This window comes from Erpetoichthys calabaricus, chromosome 2 (assembly GCF_900747795.2).
Source record: "Erpetoichthys calabaricus chromosome 2, fErpCal1.3, whole genome shotgun sequence".
In the NCBI taxonomy this organism is placed as follows: Eukaryota; Metazoa; Chordata; class Cladistia; order Polypteriformes; family Polypteridae; genus Erpetoichthys; species Erpetoichthys calabaricus.
The window spans coordinates 213,310,560-213,332,013 of record NC_041395.2 but is presented as its reverse complement, the minus strand read 5'-3'; the positions used below and the strand labels follow the sequence as shown (position 1 = coordinate 213,332,013).

The 21,454-nt window shown below is 40.4% G+C and overlaps 1 protein-coding gene across 2 annotated transcripts in view; it reads right to left on the bottom strand.

The window, feature by feature from the left end:
* Positions 1-2,183: 2,183 nt before the first annotated feature.
* syt11a (synaptotagmin XIa) overlaps positions 2,184-21,454 on the bottom strand; it is a 99,119-nt gene continuing 79,848 nt past the window's right edge. Inside the window, exons 3-4 of one of the 2 annotated variants that reach the window (XM_028795118.2) lie at positions 8,648-8,765; positions 2,184-5,688 (exon numbers count right to left, since the gene is read on the bottom strand). In XM_028795118.2, coding sequence (XP_028650951.1) covers positions 5,378-5,688; positions 8,648-8,765 — 429 coding nt within the window. In that variant the 3' untranslated portion in view covers positions 2,184-5,377. Of the gene's footprint in view, positions 5,689-8,644; positions 8,766-21,454 lie in introns of both variants that reach the window. The other variant, XM_028795117.2, reaches the window with a different exon arrangement.

Genomic DNA, 21,454 nt, shown 5'->3' with positions numbered 1-21,454 from the left:
AATTATTTCCCCGGCACATACCTCGTTGCATTCCTCCTCCATAGGCTTCTCCTGATCTGTGTGGTCGTTCCTACGCTCCTCCCGAGGGTCGGCCATTATGAGAAGAGCTGTTCCGCTGGCGCTGCTGCTCTGCTTACCTCTCTTCTTCCCCATAAGGACTTGGTAAATTTGGGGTTTTGGCAATGTTTTTTCTGCGTGTCCGGACGCTGCCTTCTCAGGGTTCTCTGACCACAGAAAATTAAAATACAGGTCCTCTATAATATAGGTACTCTAGCAAAAGGTGCTAGAGTATCCTGCCGACTACGCCACTGTGACAGATAGAGGTCGCTGTTGTCCTCTTGAACCCTCGGACAATACGCCAAACACCAGGTAAAAGTACAATTATTCTTTATTAAATAATAATAACGTGCACAAAGCACCCTCCACTCCACAATACTCATAAATTCATCAATACTCTAATCAATTCAATACTCAATCCTCCACACTCCCAGACACTTCGCCACCCTTCCTCCCAGCTCAGCTCCGTGTACTGGTTTCCCAGAGTCCTTTATATAGTCCATGACCCGGAAGTGTTTCTCTCTTCTGTCCATGTGATCATGAACACTTCCGGGTTGGATAAAAAGCTCCTTTCTTCAACCCGGAAGCACGTAGTTTCTTCTTGTCATATGATCATGACGCACTTCCGGGTTATAGGGCACGTAAGAGTCTGATAGCCCCCTTACAGCGACTCCTGGTGGTCCCCAGCGTATCAAGCAGGGCTGTGCATAAAAACTACAAAATCCATGAGGCCCTGCTGGAATTCGAGGCACGTCCATGCTATCGGGAGAGCTCCTCCTGGCGGCCTGGGGTGAGGACCAGAATATTTAGCCAGCCACACACCACAATATGTTCCTTGTGTTCTCTGGGTACAACCCTAAGAGGTGGGGCCACCATGACATCACACCCCAAGGGACCGCCCTTCACCATTCTATTCTGGTGAATGAATAAGCTTCACTTATATTGTCACTTAAATGTTGAGATTGTTCAAATTTTGCTTTCTTTTGATTTTTCTGTTTTTATTTTATATTTTTACTTCTATTTTTTGGGATTGTAGATACTGGATTACATTTAGGGTCTCGTTCACCTTGGATGGCCTTTTTAGACAAATCCTAATTGCTCTTGTTCTGCCTTGGCTATTTTTTTCACTTTTATTGAAATAAATTCTTGATTTAGCATAATATTGATAAATGTTGATAAACCAAAAATTTAGCAATAAAAAATATGTAGACTAATTTTCTTTTTTCAGTAATGTCACCAAATTTCAATCAAATCTGATTTTGGGACGTTTAATTTTTCAGTTGCAGTGGTAGTTTGCCCCTAAACACTGATATATCAAAATGTTCTAGCAATTCCACCCCAAGTCAGGGGTTCAGCTGCTTCCTAATGCCTTTCCTCTCCTTCCCTCTGCTGATCTAGAGAATTACGGTACGCTGGTGCATGACATCACTTTTGGTTTTGGGGAGCCTGAAACTGCTCCTTCCACCTCATCAACCTCATACACGACACCACTGTCAACTTTCCCCCATCTGGTTGTAGACACCCATCTGAAAAGACATATTTTTGTCAACTGCTTTGTTTTTTGCACAGCAATATATGGGGAGCACCATTCAGTGCCCCAAACCTACGATATATGAATCTCTATAGAATTTTGCCTAATTTTGTCTTTAACACCATCTCTAAATGGTAGAACATTCTCTTATCTAGTAAAGCACTACTTTTGGTCGCCTACTCACACCTTTTCGATCAAGGACTGAGGAGCTCCACACTGGCAGTTAAACTCTTAGAAGTGTGAGGTAAGTAAGGCAAAACATGCTTACGTGTTAAGGAATGCTATTCTGCACATCTTGTGTGAATCATTTATGTTCTTTTCAGCATTGAATGTTACAAGATTTGCAACTCTCAGAGATGTTTTTCGGCCCTGCATTACAGCTCCAGCACTCTGTTGTTGGGAAGAACGGGAGCAGCTCAGGACCCTCTGGCCCTACTAGAGCAGGTGAAGCAGAGCCAGTGGCCCAAGACTTGGAATGGCAGCCTTCACTATGAGTGTCGACAAATTGGAGAGGGCATTTAAACATTTTCAGTGTTCTTCAGGCAATCCACCTGGAAATGAATGTGTCAGAATAAGAAAGACCCCCAGTCACGTGTTGTGTACCAGTCTTTATTTGCACGTTCAATGTGTTTTAACAAATTCAACATACAACTTAGCATTAGTGTAATATGTTAGCATAGCGTGTAGGTCATTATGCGGTTCAAACACAGCTCAATTGTTTCTCCACATAAAGATTTTTTTACTTAATATCTTTTATATGACTGTTATTATTATTCAGTATTATTATTCTTACATTATTAATAATACAACGTTCCCCTTATTCCTTTTTACAAGAGACCAGACAAGAAGGACGAGTGAAGAGAGACTTCAAATAATCTGCTCTAACCCACTCTCCAACACTTACAAATTTACACAGCATTTCAGTTTGGTTGAAAAAAAAAATCAATAAAATCAAAACTTTACAAAATACATACTGTACATGTTTGATCTCAAGGGCTGGATTTCTAATGGGTCCTCCCGAATGAAGTTTTTTTCTTTTTTTTGCTTTTTATTTCAACACAAACAGATGAACAGCTCCCATGCTGCTTTATTTTGTGGATTACTGGACCTATCATTCTTGAATATGTCTACTTTCTGTTTCGTACGGGATCCTAAACACCGGCACCTCAGTCAGTAGCAGGTGAGGATTCCATATATCTGCGGGGCAAGAAGATGGTGTCGTTGAATTTGTACATTCTGGTTTTTGTCACTTGCTTTGATCTCCAAGTGGTTTTTATGCTGTTGCCCTCAAGATGGATGAATTGTTGGTCAGTCGAAGGGATACTGATGTTAACATTGATTTTAGCTTTCACCTTAAAGAGAACATTTACAGAGTCATCCAGCCAGCTTGAATTCAATGAAAAATGCCCAGTGGTTTTGTTTGTTTGTCAATTTGAAGAGCTTTCATCTCCTATCCTCATTCAGACCCCTGGCCAGTCCTTCTGTTTGTGCTGCTATATCAAGATATGTCTTAAAAGTGCTCAGCTATTTAGTCTTTCCAAGTGGTTTCACTGACTTCACATTCTTGCAAATTACAAAAAAAGACTTCTGTTAAGATGGCGGAGATGGGCTAAGCCTTTACCCAGGACGATCATTGTGTGACACTTGCTTTGAGATGTTTCACCATCTTCTTTGTAGTAGTCTGATAGTATTTATATATTATGTTTGTTAACTCGGAGAACGATTCTGAAATTGAACATAATTTTAAAAGGTGGTTGCAGATCGTTCATGGTGGCACTGATGCTTTCATACATGCAAAATACTCACCAGTTGCAGGAGGCATTAACAATAAAAACACACTTGTCAAATGGACACACATAGAGCAGCCAGAACCATCGGACAAAATTATTATTTTCACTATTGTATAACTAACCGATGTGAAAGATCAGGATATGTTACACTTGTTTCCGTACAAATCCTTCCCACAGATGGAATCCAGACGGATTAGGGACTTGCTCAGGTTCACATAATGAGAAGGAAACTGAACCCGCAAATGTTTTCTGAAGTACGTTAAAATGTCTAATGTATGCCCCCTCAACACCCTCTCGAGACTGGATTATCTGAATGCAGAAGCACTCAATCTTGAGCTCTGCCCAACTAGGAGTGGAGATTCAGTGTTGCTACTGCATCAGCACTTCCTTCAGTTGAGGGAAATTACAAAAGACTAGAGGGGTGATCTTAGAGTTCCCATTCAGTATAATACAAGTAAGATGGAGGTGGACAGCTGCAGGTATGACTGGATGCAGTCAGCAAAGGATAGCTCTTGGAATGACAGGCCGTCAAATAACTTGATGGCAAAATCGTCAAGTTCTGAACACCCAGTAATCCAAAGATCCGTCGAGTTTTAAAAGAGGTTTGCATTCGACAAAATAATCCAAATTTTGTAATAAATCACAATCTGTGTCTCATGGAAGTCTGTATTTTGTTTCATTTGAAGTTGCATACTTTTTTTAGATGTGATGCTTCTGAGCTTGTGTGAACATTTAAAAAAGGCAGCTGGGAAAGTGGAGAGACAGTGAAAGGTTTAGCAGGTTACACGGAAATAGTCCTCCTTATAGTGCTGAGGCTTGGGGGTTACAAACTGGACACTAGGAGTTACAGTCTTGAACTCCCTAGACAGTCCAGTAAATGTGGTTTAGGCGGTCAGAAGCTAGCAAAATGAAATCCCATGAGTTGCCGTGCACAGATTGAATCCTCACATGCACTGCGGGGTGCAAATTGACTGTTTGCAGCACCTCTACGGCAATGTACCTCAAGCTGGGGGTCAGTTAAGACCCTCGTACACTGTCCACTTGTCCAGTGCATTCTCGTTTGTCAGTCCACTTTGCACAATTCCCTACGGTGTGCCTGTGAAAGGAGGGTTGAGTGGGTGGTGGGGTGGATCCTCGGGATATTTGAGAGTGGTCGATACTAACAGACATGGAGCTTCTGTACATCCAGTTTCATTGAAAGGATCTCTTGTTCTCATTTTAAAAGCAGCACAAGAAGTGTGGGTTGCCTGCCATTGCCTCGTGTGATTTGTATTTCGTTCTTCAGCTTGGGAAACAGTAAAAGAGACTGAGTACTAAACAGTTCTACAAGAGAGTTTAAATGCACTTTTTCTTTTGCCAAGCATGCAAGGAGCTGATTATTTTACCCAAAATACAGGGTGATCTACAAGCCAATAGGCTGTTTCACATGCGCACATGGGGTTATTGCCCATGCTGTGGGCAGTGAAAAAAGGGCTGCTGGCCCCCATTAACCACAGGGCCCAAACATTCCCTCCCATATGGGAGCTGCTTCACTGGGAAGCACCGTTCCACTGTGGAAGCAAATGAAACACCTACACATGAAAACAGGAGCAGTGCCCTAAAAGTGGACACCTAGTGGTCAGGATCTCAGCCCACATCCCTATATGGATTATCACCATTTAGTGACTGATTTTTGTGAGCCAGCCAAGCACCATTTCAAAACAACCTGTAAGTCAGGGTCAGTCTTATCATTAGTATTTAAATGTCTGCCTGTTTGTTTTTTGGTGCTCCATAAAATTACATTAATAAAGAGCTGATCTTATTTATAATATAAAGTCTTTTTTTGATTTTGTTTTTTTTTAGTTATGTCTTTTTCACTATCACTAAAACAAGTCCATTTTGCTTTTGCTCTGCAGTAATTAACAATTGTTCTGTACAAGGTTCTCCAGCTCACTCTCACACCTGGAGTTTGAATAGCGGCCTGTCTTTCTGTCATTCCTTCTGTCCATCTGATGAGTTGCTAATATTCTCCCAGGCTGTGCCACTTGGCAATTTGCCGTCGAGGGTTTTCGCACACCTCGCGCCAGTGGGCAGCACCAGATGGGGTTGCACTGTGAGCTCCTAGCACCAGCCGCCCAATAACTTCATTTTTGGTAGTGCGGTCGAAATCAATGACAAGGAACTCCACGGAGATGTCAGGCAGCAGCTCGGCAGGAATGTCGTAAATAAAAGATTCGTTGAAAACAGGATTTAGGGTGCACTTCTTCACATGAGTCTTCTTCTTGGCAATGCGTTTGCGCCCGTAGTAAACGTTTACTTTGACATAAGGATCTTTAAGGAAGAAGAAAGGAGACAAAAACATAGTATTAATAAAGTAATATTTACATATATACTGTGTATATATATATATATATATATATACTGTTCACACATGCATGCATGGGAGGCAGTCTAAGGGCTTAAATGAGAAGAAGATGCAGAGTCAAGGGTTGATGAACGGTACTAATGCCTTTTCTCCCTCTTCCAAAGCCCAACTCGAACTCCACCCACTTCCGCTGCTAAACCACGCCCTCCTGCAGACCTCACTTCTGCCGAAGAACCTGCCTCTTCCTGTCCTTCACCTATAAAACCTGAGCACTCCTCTCTCCAAATCAGTCACTGTTTGACTCAGCCTTTGATGACTATTATATTTCGCTCAGTCAATTTATTGTGTTGTTGCAATATATGGGGTGGATCCCACAAACCTTTATGTTTGTTTCTGTCTTCTTTACAAAACTGAAACTGGATTAAGTGACCTTGAAAATGGTGAGAATGAATATAAATGTGTACAGTATTTGTCACGGTTTCCCTTCTTCTTTTAAACGTGCACCATCTGAACCTAGCAATGCATTCTACTTTCTTTACCCTAACAAAACCAGGACTTGTGGCACAGGAGAGTGCTAACATGTTGTATGTTGATCAGCACATGCAAGTTCAACTTTATGTGTACACATGACAATAATGATCCTATAAATCTATAATGTATAATTTGAGATCTCTGAAAGACTACAGGATCATTCTACTATCCAAATGGATGAATGTTTACAGTATCTATCCATCAGTTTTCTTTATTCTGAGCAGGGTCTCTGGGAAACTGAAATCCATGCCAGAAAGCAAAGGGACAATTTCTGGACGAGGCACCAGTCCAACAGAGCACACATACACGGGCTAATTTAGCCGTGTCTGTCTACCTAACCTGCATGTTTTTGGACTGTGAGAAGAAACCAGGGCACCCGGAGGATACCCTCATGGCCAGGTTGATCCAGTTTTTTGAATCCATTTTCCTTTCTGGCATATTTCAATAGAGGATTACCAAAAAGTGGAAGTTGTTCTTGGGAACAGCACTCCATCACAGGGCTCACCTCCACGTCATTCATTTTAAGAACTGTAAAGTTGTCAGTCAGCATGAAATATGTCTATTATTTTACATCTGTTATTTTGTTAATATGTTTTTCATATTAATTTTACCTATCTATTACTTGGTTTCTGTGTGGTTTATTTTGTTCTCTGATGCTTCCTTGTGTTTTGTGGGTAGAACTCCAAGAGACAGAGCCACTAATGCCTCACTGCTAAGGGTCCACCCCCATCCCAGGCTGGGAAGGTGGGCTCTTTGTGGTTCATTCAAATATGCTTTGGTGATGTTTTGTATGTATTGCCCTTCTTTTGATTTTCTTGGTTTTCTAGAATTTTGTCTTTGGATTTTGTTTTCTGGAGTATTATATTGGGAATTTAGATTGCCTTTTAAGCAAATCATTTTACTTTTTTGATATTTTTGAATATTGTTACTTTTCTTCATTTTTTGTTAATTAAATACTTCTTGATTAAAATTCTTGTGGTTGCCCTTTATTGCAAGAGCCAAGGGCTGATAACAGTCCTTTCCTTTGTGAGGCATTTTGAATATTTTTTTGCACCTTCCTATTATTTTTGCACTTTTGAAGCCATAGGCCCATGTTGTTATGTTTCTGATAATGTATGTTTTTGTTTTCTGTTCAAGTTCCTTTTTCATGTCTTTGTTGTTTTTTATATGTCTATCATGTTCATTTATGTTTTACTTATGACATTTAATTGTTATACAGTTTAGTTTCAATGTATTGTCATGTGTTCTTTTATGTCCCTTGTACTTTGTGGGTGGTTCCCAAAGAGGCGGGGCCCCCTGTCTATCTCCTTGTGGAACCACTTTCAGACCTATAAAGGCAGGGGAGAGCTACTGGTCAAATGCGGTTCATTTCGTTTCTATTTGGTGTTGGTGAGTTCTCTTGTGTTTTTGGATTATTATTGTTGTTATTGAATTACTAGATTTCTGACCTCTGCCCTGTTTTTAACTACGATTTCTAGATTTTGTTTTGGGATTTTGTTTGCTATCAGATTGTTCTTTGGGGCATATCCACTTGTGCCTTTTTTTTTTTTTTTGCACCATGGTGTTACAGAGCCTTTTGTAAATAAATCTTCTATTTTCATAAAGATTCTTTGACTACACTTTATTATACAACCAGAGGTTTACAGTAATCCTCTTCCCAGGGCATTTCCTAAACTACTTTGAGACATTTAGTTTTGTGTCCAGTTTCCCATTTTTGTGGTCCTGCTCCCCTTGAAGCCAACAGGTAAAATCTGGGACTTGACAGAGTCAAGTGTACCTCTACTGGGTGCACCAGTGAGATTCTTGACTTGCTCCCCAGCCAGTGTGGAGGCCTTTGTAGATTTAGAGAAGAAGAACTCCCTGCATCATAACGCATGTGGCCTGATGTATGCTGAAGCCAGCCAGCGATGTAGGCACTCAGGCACTTTGCAGTGTACCTTATCTGGACAGGCTGGTTAGGATTCTGGTCTGCTTTGCAGCTCAGTTTTGGAGGTCTCACACCTGTTCCATTTTTGTATTCTATAAATCACAACAAAATGTAGAAAACTAATGCATTCTGAATGCTGAGGCCTACATTTATTAGCTTCTTTTTATGTACTTTATTGACTAGACTATAAAGAATTATTATTAAATTGAATAAATTGCTCTATTCTTGGACACCACTTCTCTGAGGCTAGTTAGGAGTTCAGGTTTGAAAGCTAGTGGAGAGTACCGTATTTGTCTAGGATTATCTAAAATACAGTCATAGTGACGTTTCATTCCTTTACCACTACAAATCTCCTGTTTGCCTTCTGATTTCTATACTGATGTCATGACAAAGGTGACTCTTGACTTTCTGGCATGTGAAGCAAACCATAGGATCACACAATAAAAAACAGAATAAATACTCGCTACCTGAGAGTCCAGTGATGTCCATCTTAGGTAGGTGCTTGGCTTTCAGTACCACCACACTGAGTCTGTGTGTGGCAGGTTGGGAGGACAGCGATACAAGAAGCTCCCCTCGGCTCACGCACTGAAATAAAAAACAAATGAAAATAACTCACTGAAAAAATTTTAAAACATACAGTACATGTAATGGTTTTCTATCCATTAATTTGGAGCCACAATGGACATTAGTCAGTTAGGGTGCACACTCATGAACACATACCCATGCTCACTAATACCCCACCTATTCAGAGTTAGATGCAGTGTGATGCAGTGGTAAAGACACTGGACTGGACCCCAAGTCTGCTAGTGTAATTCCCATATGTGACTCACTGTGCGACTCTGAAGAAGTCATTTAATGAGCCTGTACTCCAACAGTAAAAAAACATACCGATCAAGCCCAACACCGCCTCTAGGCCCACCATGTGCTGCCAAAACAGCTCTGATCCATTGAGGAATGGGCTCCACAAAACCTCTGAAGGTGTCCTGTTGTATCTGGCACCAAGATGTTAGCAGCAGATCCTTTAAGTCCTCAAAGTTGCCAGGTGAGGTCTCCATACCGGTAGATTGGACTTGTTTATCCAGCACAACTCACAGATGCTCAATCGGATTGAGTTCTGGGGAATTTGGAGGCCAAGCCAACACCTTCAACTCTTTGTGGTGTTCCTCAAACCATTCCTGAACAATTTTTGCAGTGTGGCGGGGTGCATCATCCTGCTGAAAGAGGCCACTGCCAACTGAGAATACCGTTGCCATTAAAGGAGTGTATGTGGTCTGCAACAATGTTCAGGTAGGTGGTGTGTGCCAGAGTAACATCCACGTGAAAGCCAGAACTGAAGGTTTCTCAGGAGAACATTATCCAGAGCATCACACACTGCCTCTCTCGGCTTGCCTGCTTCCCATAGTGCTGCCATCTCTTTCCTACATAAATAATGCACATGCACCCAACCCATCCACTTGTGATTCAACTGAAAAGGGCACCTCCTTTCATTGCTTCATAGTCTAATTTCGCTGCTCACGTGCCCAATATGGTATAGTTAAAATGTGACACTGAGCTCTTCAATTGACAACAACAATTTTACTTTTCTGTTTTCTCTTAGTGTCAAGTCTTTAGTTCAGTGTTTTCCCTCTCGATGTCTTTCCATAGTTATATTACATATTTGTCTAATATATGAAGGGAAATGGGAAACTGCTTTCCCAGCCATTTAAAGTGCATGGACTGGAGAAAACTGGGAGCAGGTTTTTAGAAACAAATCCACCGAGTGTAGCCTTTTCTATTGTGGATTTCTCAACTATTCACTACAACATTTTCAGCAGCTTCCCCCAGACATGTATCACATCTGAACCTGTGAGAATAGCCAATATGCAATACAAATGTCTTTATAGAGTGTGAGAAGAAGCCAAAGCACATGCACTACAAACACTATAAGAAAACCAATAATTGAACCAAGGGCTGTGAGGCATATGCACTAACCTCAACACCACTTTGCCGCCTGAAAAATATGTAAAATGTGTGAGAACTTTTAAATTCCTATGTTGTCACACAATTACATTCATTCATTTCTCTTCTCACACAGCAGTCGTCTGTGCTTAATACAATTTAGAGTCACGGTGAGCCAGAGGCTAATTCTTCAAGCCCTGAGAGCAAAGCAGGGTTCAGCCATAGATGGGAACCCAGTTAACTGCAGGAAACACACACACTCATACCCAATGTCACTTACTGCCATTAAGAAATGGTCTTGAGTGATCTGATGACATCATTTATGTACAACAGAAGACAAGCAATTAACCAAGTGGAGCTGAATTTGAACATCGTCAATAATGCATACCGAAGAGAATCTATTAGTGGATTTAGATGAAAGGACACAAAATATAAAGAAACTAAGATGTGAGCCTATTAGTTGTATTATGTTAGTGACGCCTTCTGCAGCTTATTTGCATCACATCCTGGTGCAGCACCTGTTCAGCTCAAGATCACAAAGCTCTGCAGAGGGTGGTGAAAGGATGGCAGCACAGAAAACTACCAACATGGAGCTGCCTTCTGTTCAGGATATACATAACACACTCGAACAGTGTTACTGAACACTTCGGCCATGAGGTACAGCCACTTTCTCACTCCTCCCCTCTGGTAAACGGTACAGGACCATTTACACTTGTACTGGTATATTCAGAATGTAATTGTGTTTTTCTTTTTTAAATATGGAAGCCAAAATAGGAGTACATTGTGAGTTTTTAGTGTTCAATGCATCTTTAGGTACTACACTGTATATTTTTACACTCATGTTTTTTTAGATGGGGTGTCTATATGTTTGTATAAATCATCAAGAAATATCAGTATACCAGTAATTTATATTTAGTCTGACTCCAGTAACCCAATAATTGCTTCAGACTCCAACTCCATGACTCAGACTCTACAGCCCTGCCTGGGATACAAAGAAACATTACAGACTTCTCTATGTTACATTGCACACACACAACATCCATCCATCCATTATCTAACCCGCTATATCCTAACGACAGGGTCACGGGTGTCTGCTGGAGCCAATCCCAGACAACACAGGGCACAATCTTTTCGCGTTAAAACTGATTAAGTCAGTGTTTGTGTTGCTATTTCTTAGTATGTTTTCTTTAATTTTTCACTTAAGCTGGCACTTCAGTCTGCCTCAAGAGTGATTTAAGATATGAAGAGGTAGGGGAAGCGATGGCGAAGGTGGTAGGGATGAGAACGCTCTGCTGGCCGCTGCTGAGAGTTAATTCTACATTAAAATAAAATAATAAAAAGAAAAATAACCTTGGAGGTCAATCATCAGCCCCAAAGTAGATAGTAGACGTCACGTAGTATATGTGTACCAAATTTCAGGTACACAAACGGTTTGAGAGCTACAGGTGATTTTAAATCCTGGACAGACAAACAGAAAGCCAAGGTAGCGTATTATATATAAAGATTGGAAGTAGGTTGGAATATTCTTGAGGGATCACTGGGTACTAAACTGCGACTCTCTGGAGGCACTTGCACAAGCTGTAGTTTGTCAGAGTCCTGCACAAATGTTCTTTCTCAGCCAGGGGTCCTCCTTCAAATTGCTGAGTTATGTTGTCTTTGTTCATTTGGATTCTTTTATATGTGTTAATCATATTTAGTATGTTCATTTGTAACTGATTGTGTTTATGTTTCAGTACCTTGGTAATGCTCCGTGTATATTAGGGGTGGTCCCGCAGGAGGTTGAGCAACCTGCCAATCACCACGAGGAACATTCTTCCACTTATAAATCCCACAGTTCCTGGCAGTTCATTGTGAATGTGCTGTGCAGTTGGTGAGTTTCTGTGTCTTTAGCTGTGCTTTGTGCTTTTTGTAAAATTTTGGATTTTTTTCAACTTCTGTTCTTTGTTTTGACCATGCTATTGGAATCTGTTTCGGGACTGGCTTTGTATTGCCTTTGTGTTTCACCTATTACTTACTTGGGTGACACCTTTATCCAAGGTAATTTATAACATTTGAGGTACAACTGCTTACATTTCTTTTTTTTTTGGAGCACAGGCAGATGAAGTGATTTGTGAAAAACCCCCAGTCTCAGGGTTAGAAGTCCAAAGCCTTAACCAGTACGCCACACTGCCTACCAGGTTCAGGCAATTCCTTTTGCCTTTTGTGCTTGCTTTTGCTACAGAGCTCTATGTTAAGAGTAAATCTTTTATTTTACTAAGATTCTGCATTTGCCCTTTATTACTAACTGGGTTTGAGGGTGACATACCCCTCTAATGCGCATATTTGGAAATGTTTTTGGGACCATGTGCTTTGGGAGGTCCAGCTCATAGCAACAGATACACAATGTTGTTGGTGAAATCAATGGGGAAGGGTCCTGAGTTAAGAAACAATAAATTTATTTCTAGGTGTGTAGCTCAAAAAGCAAAGGAAATGGTGGCATCATGTAGTAGGAGACCCAAATTAACTGCCCTTAATGTGTATCTCTTACTAACTGATAGCACTGTGTTTTACTAAAAGTAACACGGAAAGCACCCTTAACATTACAAAACTGTAAAAATGTATGCAGTATATTCACCATCTTAAATAAGACAAATGATTTCAAGTAGCAAAACAAAAATGCATTTAAAAGCAGCTTTGCAAACACATCATTCGGTAAATGACACCTTAGAACCTTTTAATGTCTAAATTGTTATGGTCTAATGTATAAAATATGATATGGTAAAAATAAAGTAAAGCAAGGCCTCTTATTGTGACCTGAGATCAGGGCTGTGTAGTCATTGCACAAAACCTTCATCTCTGACTCCTCCATCTACGATACCACCAACTCTGACTGTGACTCTGACTCCTCTATTTGTAATCAGACCGTTATATTTAGTATGTTGACTGAAAGCACGCAATATACAAGACACAAGGCACTTCATCATCGCCAGTGTGAATTATCAGGCTACTCTTAGCACTCTAACCTGATAAAGTTCGGGTTTAAAGGCTGTAGCAATGTTGCTGTAGCTATCAAACACTGAGTAACATTAAACATAAGCCTAAACTTACAAAATTAAAAAATAAGCTGGATTTTTATCAAAAGTATACAAGAAAAAAATAGATTAATCAAATCAGTATATGTGAAACTGAAAAATTTAACACATTATATTACAATTTATATTTAGTCTGACTCCAGTAACCCAATAATTGCTTCAGACTCTACAGCCCTGCCTGGGATACAAAGAAACATTACAGACTTCTGTATGTTACATTGCACACACACAACATTTGCCCATGCACAGCTCTGTATAAAGCAAACATATTTTTTTCGTCTACAGAACTCTCCACTAACTGACCTCATGTGAGTAAATTTTTAGTTTGACTGATGTATGCAGTATTAGTTCTTAGCAGACTACATTATTATTATGGAAACATATACTCCCTATGCTTGTTAATCTAGTGACTCTTTCAGACACTTTCAGTTTTAAAATGAATAAATATATTGACAAAACACATACCTGTAATCACACTACCTGCATTGCAATGCTCCCTCTCTCAAACACTAAATACATGAAATATGCTAATCAAACCAAGTATTTAGATAGATAGATAGATAGATAGATAGATAGATAGATAGATAGATAGATAGATAGATAGATAGATAGATAGATAGATAGATAGATAGATAGTGTGATGGACGACCGGCTATGGACTCCGGTCGCCACCCCCAGGCCGCTAGGAGGAGCCCTCCGGACAGCATATTGGTGCCCCGAGTTCCAGCAGGGCCTCATGGACTTTGTAGTTTCTATACACAGCCCTGCTGGATACCTTGGGGGCCGCCAGGAGTCGCTGTAAGGGGGCTAGTGGACTCTTGTATGCCCTATAACCCGGGAGTGCATGTCAGTCACGTGACTCGAGGAAGTGGCGTGCTCCCGGGATGAAGAAAAGGACTGTTTGCCCTGACCCGGAAGAAAAACGGACTTGTGGGTTTGGCTTGGAACCATTTCCGGGTCAGGGGCTATAAAAGGACTCTGGGTAAGCCCAGACATTTGAGCTGAGCTGGGAGGAAGGTGGGCTAAGTGTCTGGGAGTGGAGGATTGTTTGGAGAATAGTTTATTGGTGTTTATGAGTGTGGGGAGGAGAGTGCTTGGTGCACTGTATTATAATAAAAAGAATTATTATTATACTTTCACCTGGTCTGAAGAGTGGTACCTGAGGGTTCAAGAGGTGGACAAACGCTTCATCTGTTACAATAGATAGATAGATAGATAGATAGATAGATAGATAGATAGATAGATAGATAGATAGATAGATAGATAGATAGATAGATAGAAAGTCTTTAAAGTGCAATTGGGAGACAGTTTACGGACTCAAATAAATGCATTTACCCGCCGAACCAGGGGTTGGCACTGTCCTCTAACTCTTTCTCCTCTCTCCCTGCAGAACAACCAACAAATCCATAACTCAACCAGCACTTCCAGTCCTTTAACAACAACATCACTTCTGGTTCCAGTCCTCAAGACCCCTTCTCCTGCTGATGTCACTTCCTATTCCAGAATGCCATTTAGCCATGACATCACTTACTTCTGCCGACAATTTTACAATCCTCCATTTTTGTCATTGTCAGTTCCGTTTTGAACTCCATTCTGTAAAGATGTCATTTCCTTTTTTCGACTGCTCTACAGTATATGGGGTGGATCCACAAACCCTTGACGGTGTTTTGTGTACTTATTTTACAATAAAGAGAGACACTATGGTCCAAACACACACCAGAATGACAAAGAAGGAAGAACAATTTTAAAAGAAAGAAAAGAAAACTGACTCGGCAGTCACAGCTACAGTAAGGCACTGTGCAGGCGTATTGCTGTTGTATAAAGGAGCCCCACTTCTGCTGAATAATTTGTTGGCTGAAATTCCTCGGTGTTAGTGTGTCAGAGAGAGGATGTTCAGCACTGTTCATATGGGACTCAGTTTTGCTTTAATTCTCTCCTTCGCTGTTACCTCCAGGAGGTCCAGAGTGTGTCCCATAACTGAGCTTGCCCTTTTAATTCTTGAAGTGATGTTACCAGCCCTGCACACCACAGTGTGGAAAATCACACTGGCCATCACAAGAGTTATAGAAGATGTGAAGGATATCACCACCCACATTAAATACCACAGACTCCTAAGGAAGAAGAGCCTGCTCTGCCCTTTCTTATACAGTTCCTCTGTGTTTTGAGACCAGTCCAACTGTCATTAATGTCGAGACCAGAGTACTTGTAGGGGCTCAACATCAACATCCACTCCCTGAATTGTGATCGAACATGAAAGCTTTTTGGTGCGGCAAAATTCAGAAACCAGTTCCTTGGTTTTGCTGATATTAAGGTGCATATAATTCTCTGCACCAAGAAACAAAGTTCTCCACCTGACTCCTATACTCTGTCTCACCCTCCCCTTATCAATACACCCCATAAATGCAGAATCATCTGAGAATTTCTGAAAGTGACATGACCTGGTATTATAGTTATGGTCACAGGTGTGCAGAGTGAAGAGAAAAGGAGACAGGACTGTTTCTTGTGGTGCTCCAGCATTGTTCACATCACAGTCCAATAATAAATGTTACATATATGGCACCGCAACAATACAGAAGACTTGACAAGGACAACAAGGAAAACATAGCCTTTCACCTGCTCTCTTCTCCACCATTTTCATTATTTTAACACTTTCAAAAGTGAGATGACAATCTGAGCTCTTGGTGGCTTTTTATGACAGGTCACAAGTTTATATTTACTATCAGTCACTTGTGTTTTCTCATTCTGAAAGTTCTCCAAACAAAGTTACTATCACAGTGGAAGACTCGCCTTAGGTGTGCCTTTCCTATCCTATCATCTATTATACCGGCAGTTTCTTTTCTTCTCTACCAGACAATGTGGCATAACCTTAATGACTTTATTGCATTCAAAAGTTCAGATGAATTCCTTGTGATGCCTGGTTTACCAGCCTTCCATCAAGGTAGGATGAATGTATTCTTTTGGAGATTATAACACATCACTGACTTCTTTATGCTGTTCTGACAAATTTCTCATTTCCCAAGGGCGTTTGTTAGCACATGGCTGACCTGACCTCACCAAGCTAGAAAGAAGCTTTTAAGGTGCCTGTCGTGCGGTTCCAACACAGGCCTATGCATGTGACAAAGACTCTGTTGATCTTTGGTTCATATAACCGACAGCCCAAAGCTTACGCTCAGATGGACCAGGATAAAGAAACCATTGGGAAAAAGGGTAAATGCAGAGGTTGAACGCTTGGCTTTTTTCTGTAATGGACAGATGAGAGACTAGCTTGTAAACTGAAAATCCTGCCCACCTCTCCATGTATTTCACTGGGTTAGAAGCATCAGGCCCAGATGCCATTCAGTGATGTACAAGCTGAAAGACGAGTCAATATCACTGCACCGGAAAACGTTGGCGACAGTGCTGCTAATCAAAACTGCCCCTCTCCCCCAGGCTTTTGTACAACAGCAAACTCTAAGTAACTGCTTAGTTCTCCTATTCCTAGCACCAGTCTGGAGGGAGTGTGTTAAATGTGTGCATCTCAGCCATGGAGAACTTGTTTAATGAATTCATTGGAGGATAAATCATATGCACATCTTTGCTTTTTATCTCATTCTGAGGCTACTCTGTAAAAGTCTTCGACTCAGTCCTAGACTGACTCCTCAACTCTAACTACTGCTAATAAAATGAGATCTAATTGGGATGGCAATAATCTGCTGCTTTCACGCTGTATACATTAAATGGAATAAAAATGGCCTTGTGTCACAAAATATTAGGGTAACGTGAACCAGTGAGTCTGGATGCCAGTTGAAATTGTTTTTTCTTCCGTCACTAAAAATGTGTCTGTGCTGTACTGTATGACAGTTTAAATTTAATGTATGGATTACATTCTGTCATCTGCTATTTTATATAATGTCTTGGTGTTCATATTGCACTTCCCCTTAGCCATTGCGTCTATCATCGAGAAAGCTTGGCCTTATTAAAGCTCGGCAAATGCCCAGAAAAAATCATCGAAACCACAATGCATATTATTCCCTAAACCTATATGGTCTTTGGTTGCTGAGTCCAAATCCAGTTTGGATTAAATTTATCTAAAGATCATGCCCTTCAAGTAAGCTTTTATAAATATGGGCACCTTTAACTTTATCTGTTGTAACAATTCTGGTTACTAACGGAATTGGTGGAGGGAACTTGGATGACTGTCTAAGAATGGCACTTAAAGGTGCACATGGGTCGGGTCTGTAAGTCACATGGCACAGCTGGCAGTAGGCCAAGCACAACAAGGTTGGATCCTTATTGTAACCTTTCTTCTCATCACAAAGTTTGCTTACTATCTGTTCACCTATCTTGATCAAACTTGCTTTTTATATTTATTTAACCCTTTGAGGGCTGAATATTTTTTCCGAAAAAAACACAGTTTTCTGAAAAGCACACAAAGCAGTGGTTTCACACAGAAATCAACATAAACGTCTATTTCTGCATGCTGTGGCTGCCAGTTTGCCAGGAATTTGCATCAGACTGGGTACCATGCTGTCTTGGCGGGGGTGGTAGCGGCGGTAATAGTGCATCGCAATCTGGTTTGAACCTCTTGTCATTGTAAGTGTGGGTCCTGTTCAGCACTACAATCAGCTGATGCCGACACCTCACATTCATTTCTGATCACTTATATCGAAATCGGAGTCTAACAAGTCAAGAGTTCAATTTGGAGATAATATGCAAAACGTCGTCCATGGAGTATTTTGCTTTACGCATTTGTTTCGATCTCTCGCCAAATGTCGATGGAATTTTTGCCGTTGTTTGCTCCTAGCTACTCATGCAAGTGCAGGGAATTTCAGTCAAACCAATGAAGCTAACTTTCCTTCTAGCAGAGAGTTCAACTAAAACATAAAGACGGGTTTTGTCGTAATTTGATTACCACTGTTAAACCCCTCCTTTTGATAAAAGTTGACATCCGCCATGAAAGAGTTAAATATAATAAATAAATGTGTTACCAACACTCATAACCTAATTTGGGTACAGTGTGCTTACTTCCCGAGATGTTTGCAGAAAGCCTGGATGTCTCCATCTTCACTCACCATTTCCCACGTGTACAGTGGAGTCTGCTTCACCTGCTCATATGAGGGCTGCAAAGAACTATTAGGGAGGCGAAGTCAGCACAGGCTTTTACTGGCACAAAGCTTCCTTCTGCCCAGGACACCTTGGAAAAGCAAACATTAAGACCTCACTCATCCTGCACAGGGCACTTTTCTGTGTTCTTTCTGGCAAAAGGTGCAGGGCTATTTGAACTTGCATCACTACAGTCTGAACATGTTTTAATCCTCAGATGATATCAAAACTCTGAAGATACTTGCACTGTCTACTGAACAAGCGTCTTTGAGCTGTACCTTTTAATATACTAGGGGGCTCCGTCCCCTGCTCGCTTCGCTCGCCCACTCCCGTGTTTAGTTTACCGGATATACAATTTAAAGAGATTGTTATTTTCATAGGAATTGTTACATATGTATTATTTTCACTTTTACTTTAAAAACTTTTGTAAAAACAATACTTGTCCTTTATTTCCGGCCCTATGCGTGGTTACATCTCTTTCACGCAAGACATATAACGCTGCTCGCGTTGTGAAGGGGGGGCGGCTGAACGCAAACTAAGAATATGCTGTCGGATCATCTGTTGTCTTTCTGCTGCTGGCGAGCTGCCTGTTCTGCTTGTCGCTGTTTTAAGAGCTGGGAGCGCATGATGCATGTCTGCCAAAAGCAATCCAATAACTGCTAGGTTAGAGGTCTGTGGACTTGTTTTAAATGACTGCCTTGACTCGTGTGACGTTGTAAAAACAATAATTGTCCTTTATTTCCGGCCCCGGTTAAATCTCTTTCTTGCAGGACGTATAACACTGCTCACGTTGATCATTTTAAAACCTGTATAGCCGCTGTCCTTTTTGCCACTTCGTGTCTCTGCTGCTTGTGTTGTGATCATAAATATACACCTGACTGAATTGTGTTTTCTTTGAAATTAAACTTGTCGTTGCTTTAACTGTTGTGGGACCACAGATTCTCAGAGCGTATGGTCCATTATTGTGTAAATCTACGTTTTGTGCATTGAATGATGCGAAGGCGAAAAGACTTTGTTTTCTGCTCTTTGCCTTTTATTTCTGACCTCGCTTTGTCCTGCTATTTTTTCAATTACACCTGGCTCTGATGATTAATTTTCTTTTGTTTGCGCTAATGCAATCTTTTAGTCTTCGACGTTTCATTTATAACGTATTGCCCTTTAAACGCTTTATATGCACTGAGACCCCTGGATCTGTGTGTGCTGCGTGCCTTTACACTACTGATTTTTTAGCTGCCCGTGCTCTGATATTGCTTGTAAGTAGGGCATGTCTTGCAAGAATCTTATGTTCTATATCCCCGCAAGACACTCCGTGGCCATTCTATTTCGTCCCACGGGTCTTTCATTTGCCTTCCGTGATCTTAACGTGAAGATCATGTATCGTCTCCTAGTCATTCCCTCCCACAGGATTTTTTTTTTATAATAGAGAGATATTCAGTACTATGCAGAAGTCTTAGGACACACAAGAAAATATTTTTAAGTGTACAATAGTTAACTGGGCATCACATTACAAAAAAAAAGAACATTTAAAAGAAGAGTTATGGGAAATTTTTAAAGAAGCTCGGAAAAGTACACCAGAGGACTACTTGGAAAAAAAAATTATATAGAAGTGTACCGAAGTGAATTGCTCCTGTTTGGATTCTGTGGGAGTCCACAAAAGCTGTTTTAAAACATAAGATATTCTAGTTACTTTTTCTCATGGCAAAGTTTATTTGATGTAATCTTAATGTTACATTGTGTTTCTATGAGCAAATAAACGCTGCACGGGTAACTAGCTGTAAAATAATTCTCTACGATTATTTAAAACTTTTGCTCACAACTGTTTATATCATCTGGTGTAGTATTTATGTCATTTTGTTTGTATTAAGTAACTGTAACTAGTCTAATTGCATTGTTTACACATGACAATAAACTTCAATGTGAACTTGTGAATGTGAAAGCTTACATCTGCCATATGGACTATGTCTGCTGGTTTTAGGGCTACGTTTATGTACTTTGGGCAAATCAAACTGCTCTTAACTGCTCTATTGAGTCTGTTGCCTGGGAAATCCTGTGCAATTATTTGTAAAATAAGTTGAAATGGTTTGCATACTATGGCCATTAAAAGTGGGCACACCAGTCTAATGAACTGGGCATCATTATACTCCACGTCTGGCTATTATTAGGTCTCAGTCACTTGTGATATAGCCTTAAACAAATTGTTCTCTGGATGCAGGTCTACAAAAGCTATTAACAAAAAACCTGGATTGTGTACCAGCTATTGGTACCATTGCAGCTTTTACTTTTGCCACCTGCATTTTTAAAAACAATTTCAAGGCATTTTAAACTATGGCTGCCAAACCAGATTTTCGTATTTTTCCAGTAAATACTTACATGTCAGATATGGGCTATGCCCTTTGATCATGCATCACCGACAGAATATACTTGTTTATACAGATGTGTTCATAACACATTTTCCGTAGGGTATCTACTATTAAAAATGAACCACTAAAAGGATACTGTATATAGCAAGTTTTAAGAATCCACCTTAATGAAAGGACAAGTGTCTGTGTATCTGTGTAACTGTGTGTCCGTCTGGTTGCTATGTCTCTGTTATCCAACAGATAGCACTTTTATGAATCCCATACCAAATGGCACATAACAGAGACATAGCAATAGGACGCACACACTGCACTGCAAATGTTAATGCTGAATAAATCTAATGCAGAGTAACTACCAGACAGCCAGAAATCAGCTTATTCACCTTAATAAAGGGACAACTGTACATCCATCTAGTTACCATATCTCTAGTACGTGACATTTGGTATGATATTTGTAAAATCAGTACTAATGTTGGTGATGTGCCATCTGATCAATGAAAAATGTAATGCATTTTACTATCTTCTTATATCTAATATGCTACCGTGGCTATCCGTTTGTCTGTGCTGGATTTTAAATCACCTGTAGCTCACAAACCATTTGACCTATTGACTTGAAATTTTGTACACATATATTACACGACTTCTACTGTCCACTTTCGGGATGATGATTTTTATTACTCTTTTTATCAAAAGTGTTGCAGGCATCAAATTCAAAATGAGTGAAGATTTGCAAAACAACAATAAAGTTTATCAGTTTGAACATTCGATATCTTGCCTTTGTAGTGTATTCAATTGAATATAGGTTGAAAAGGATTTGCAAATCATT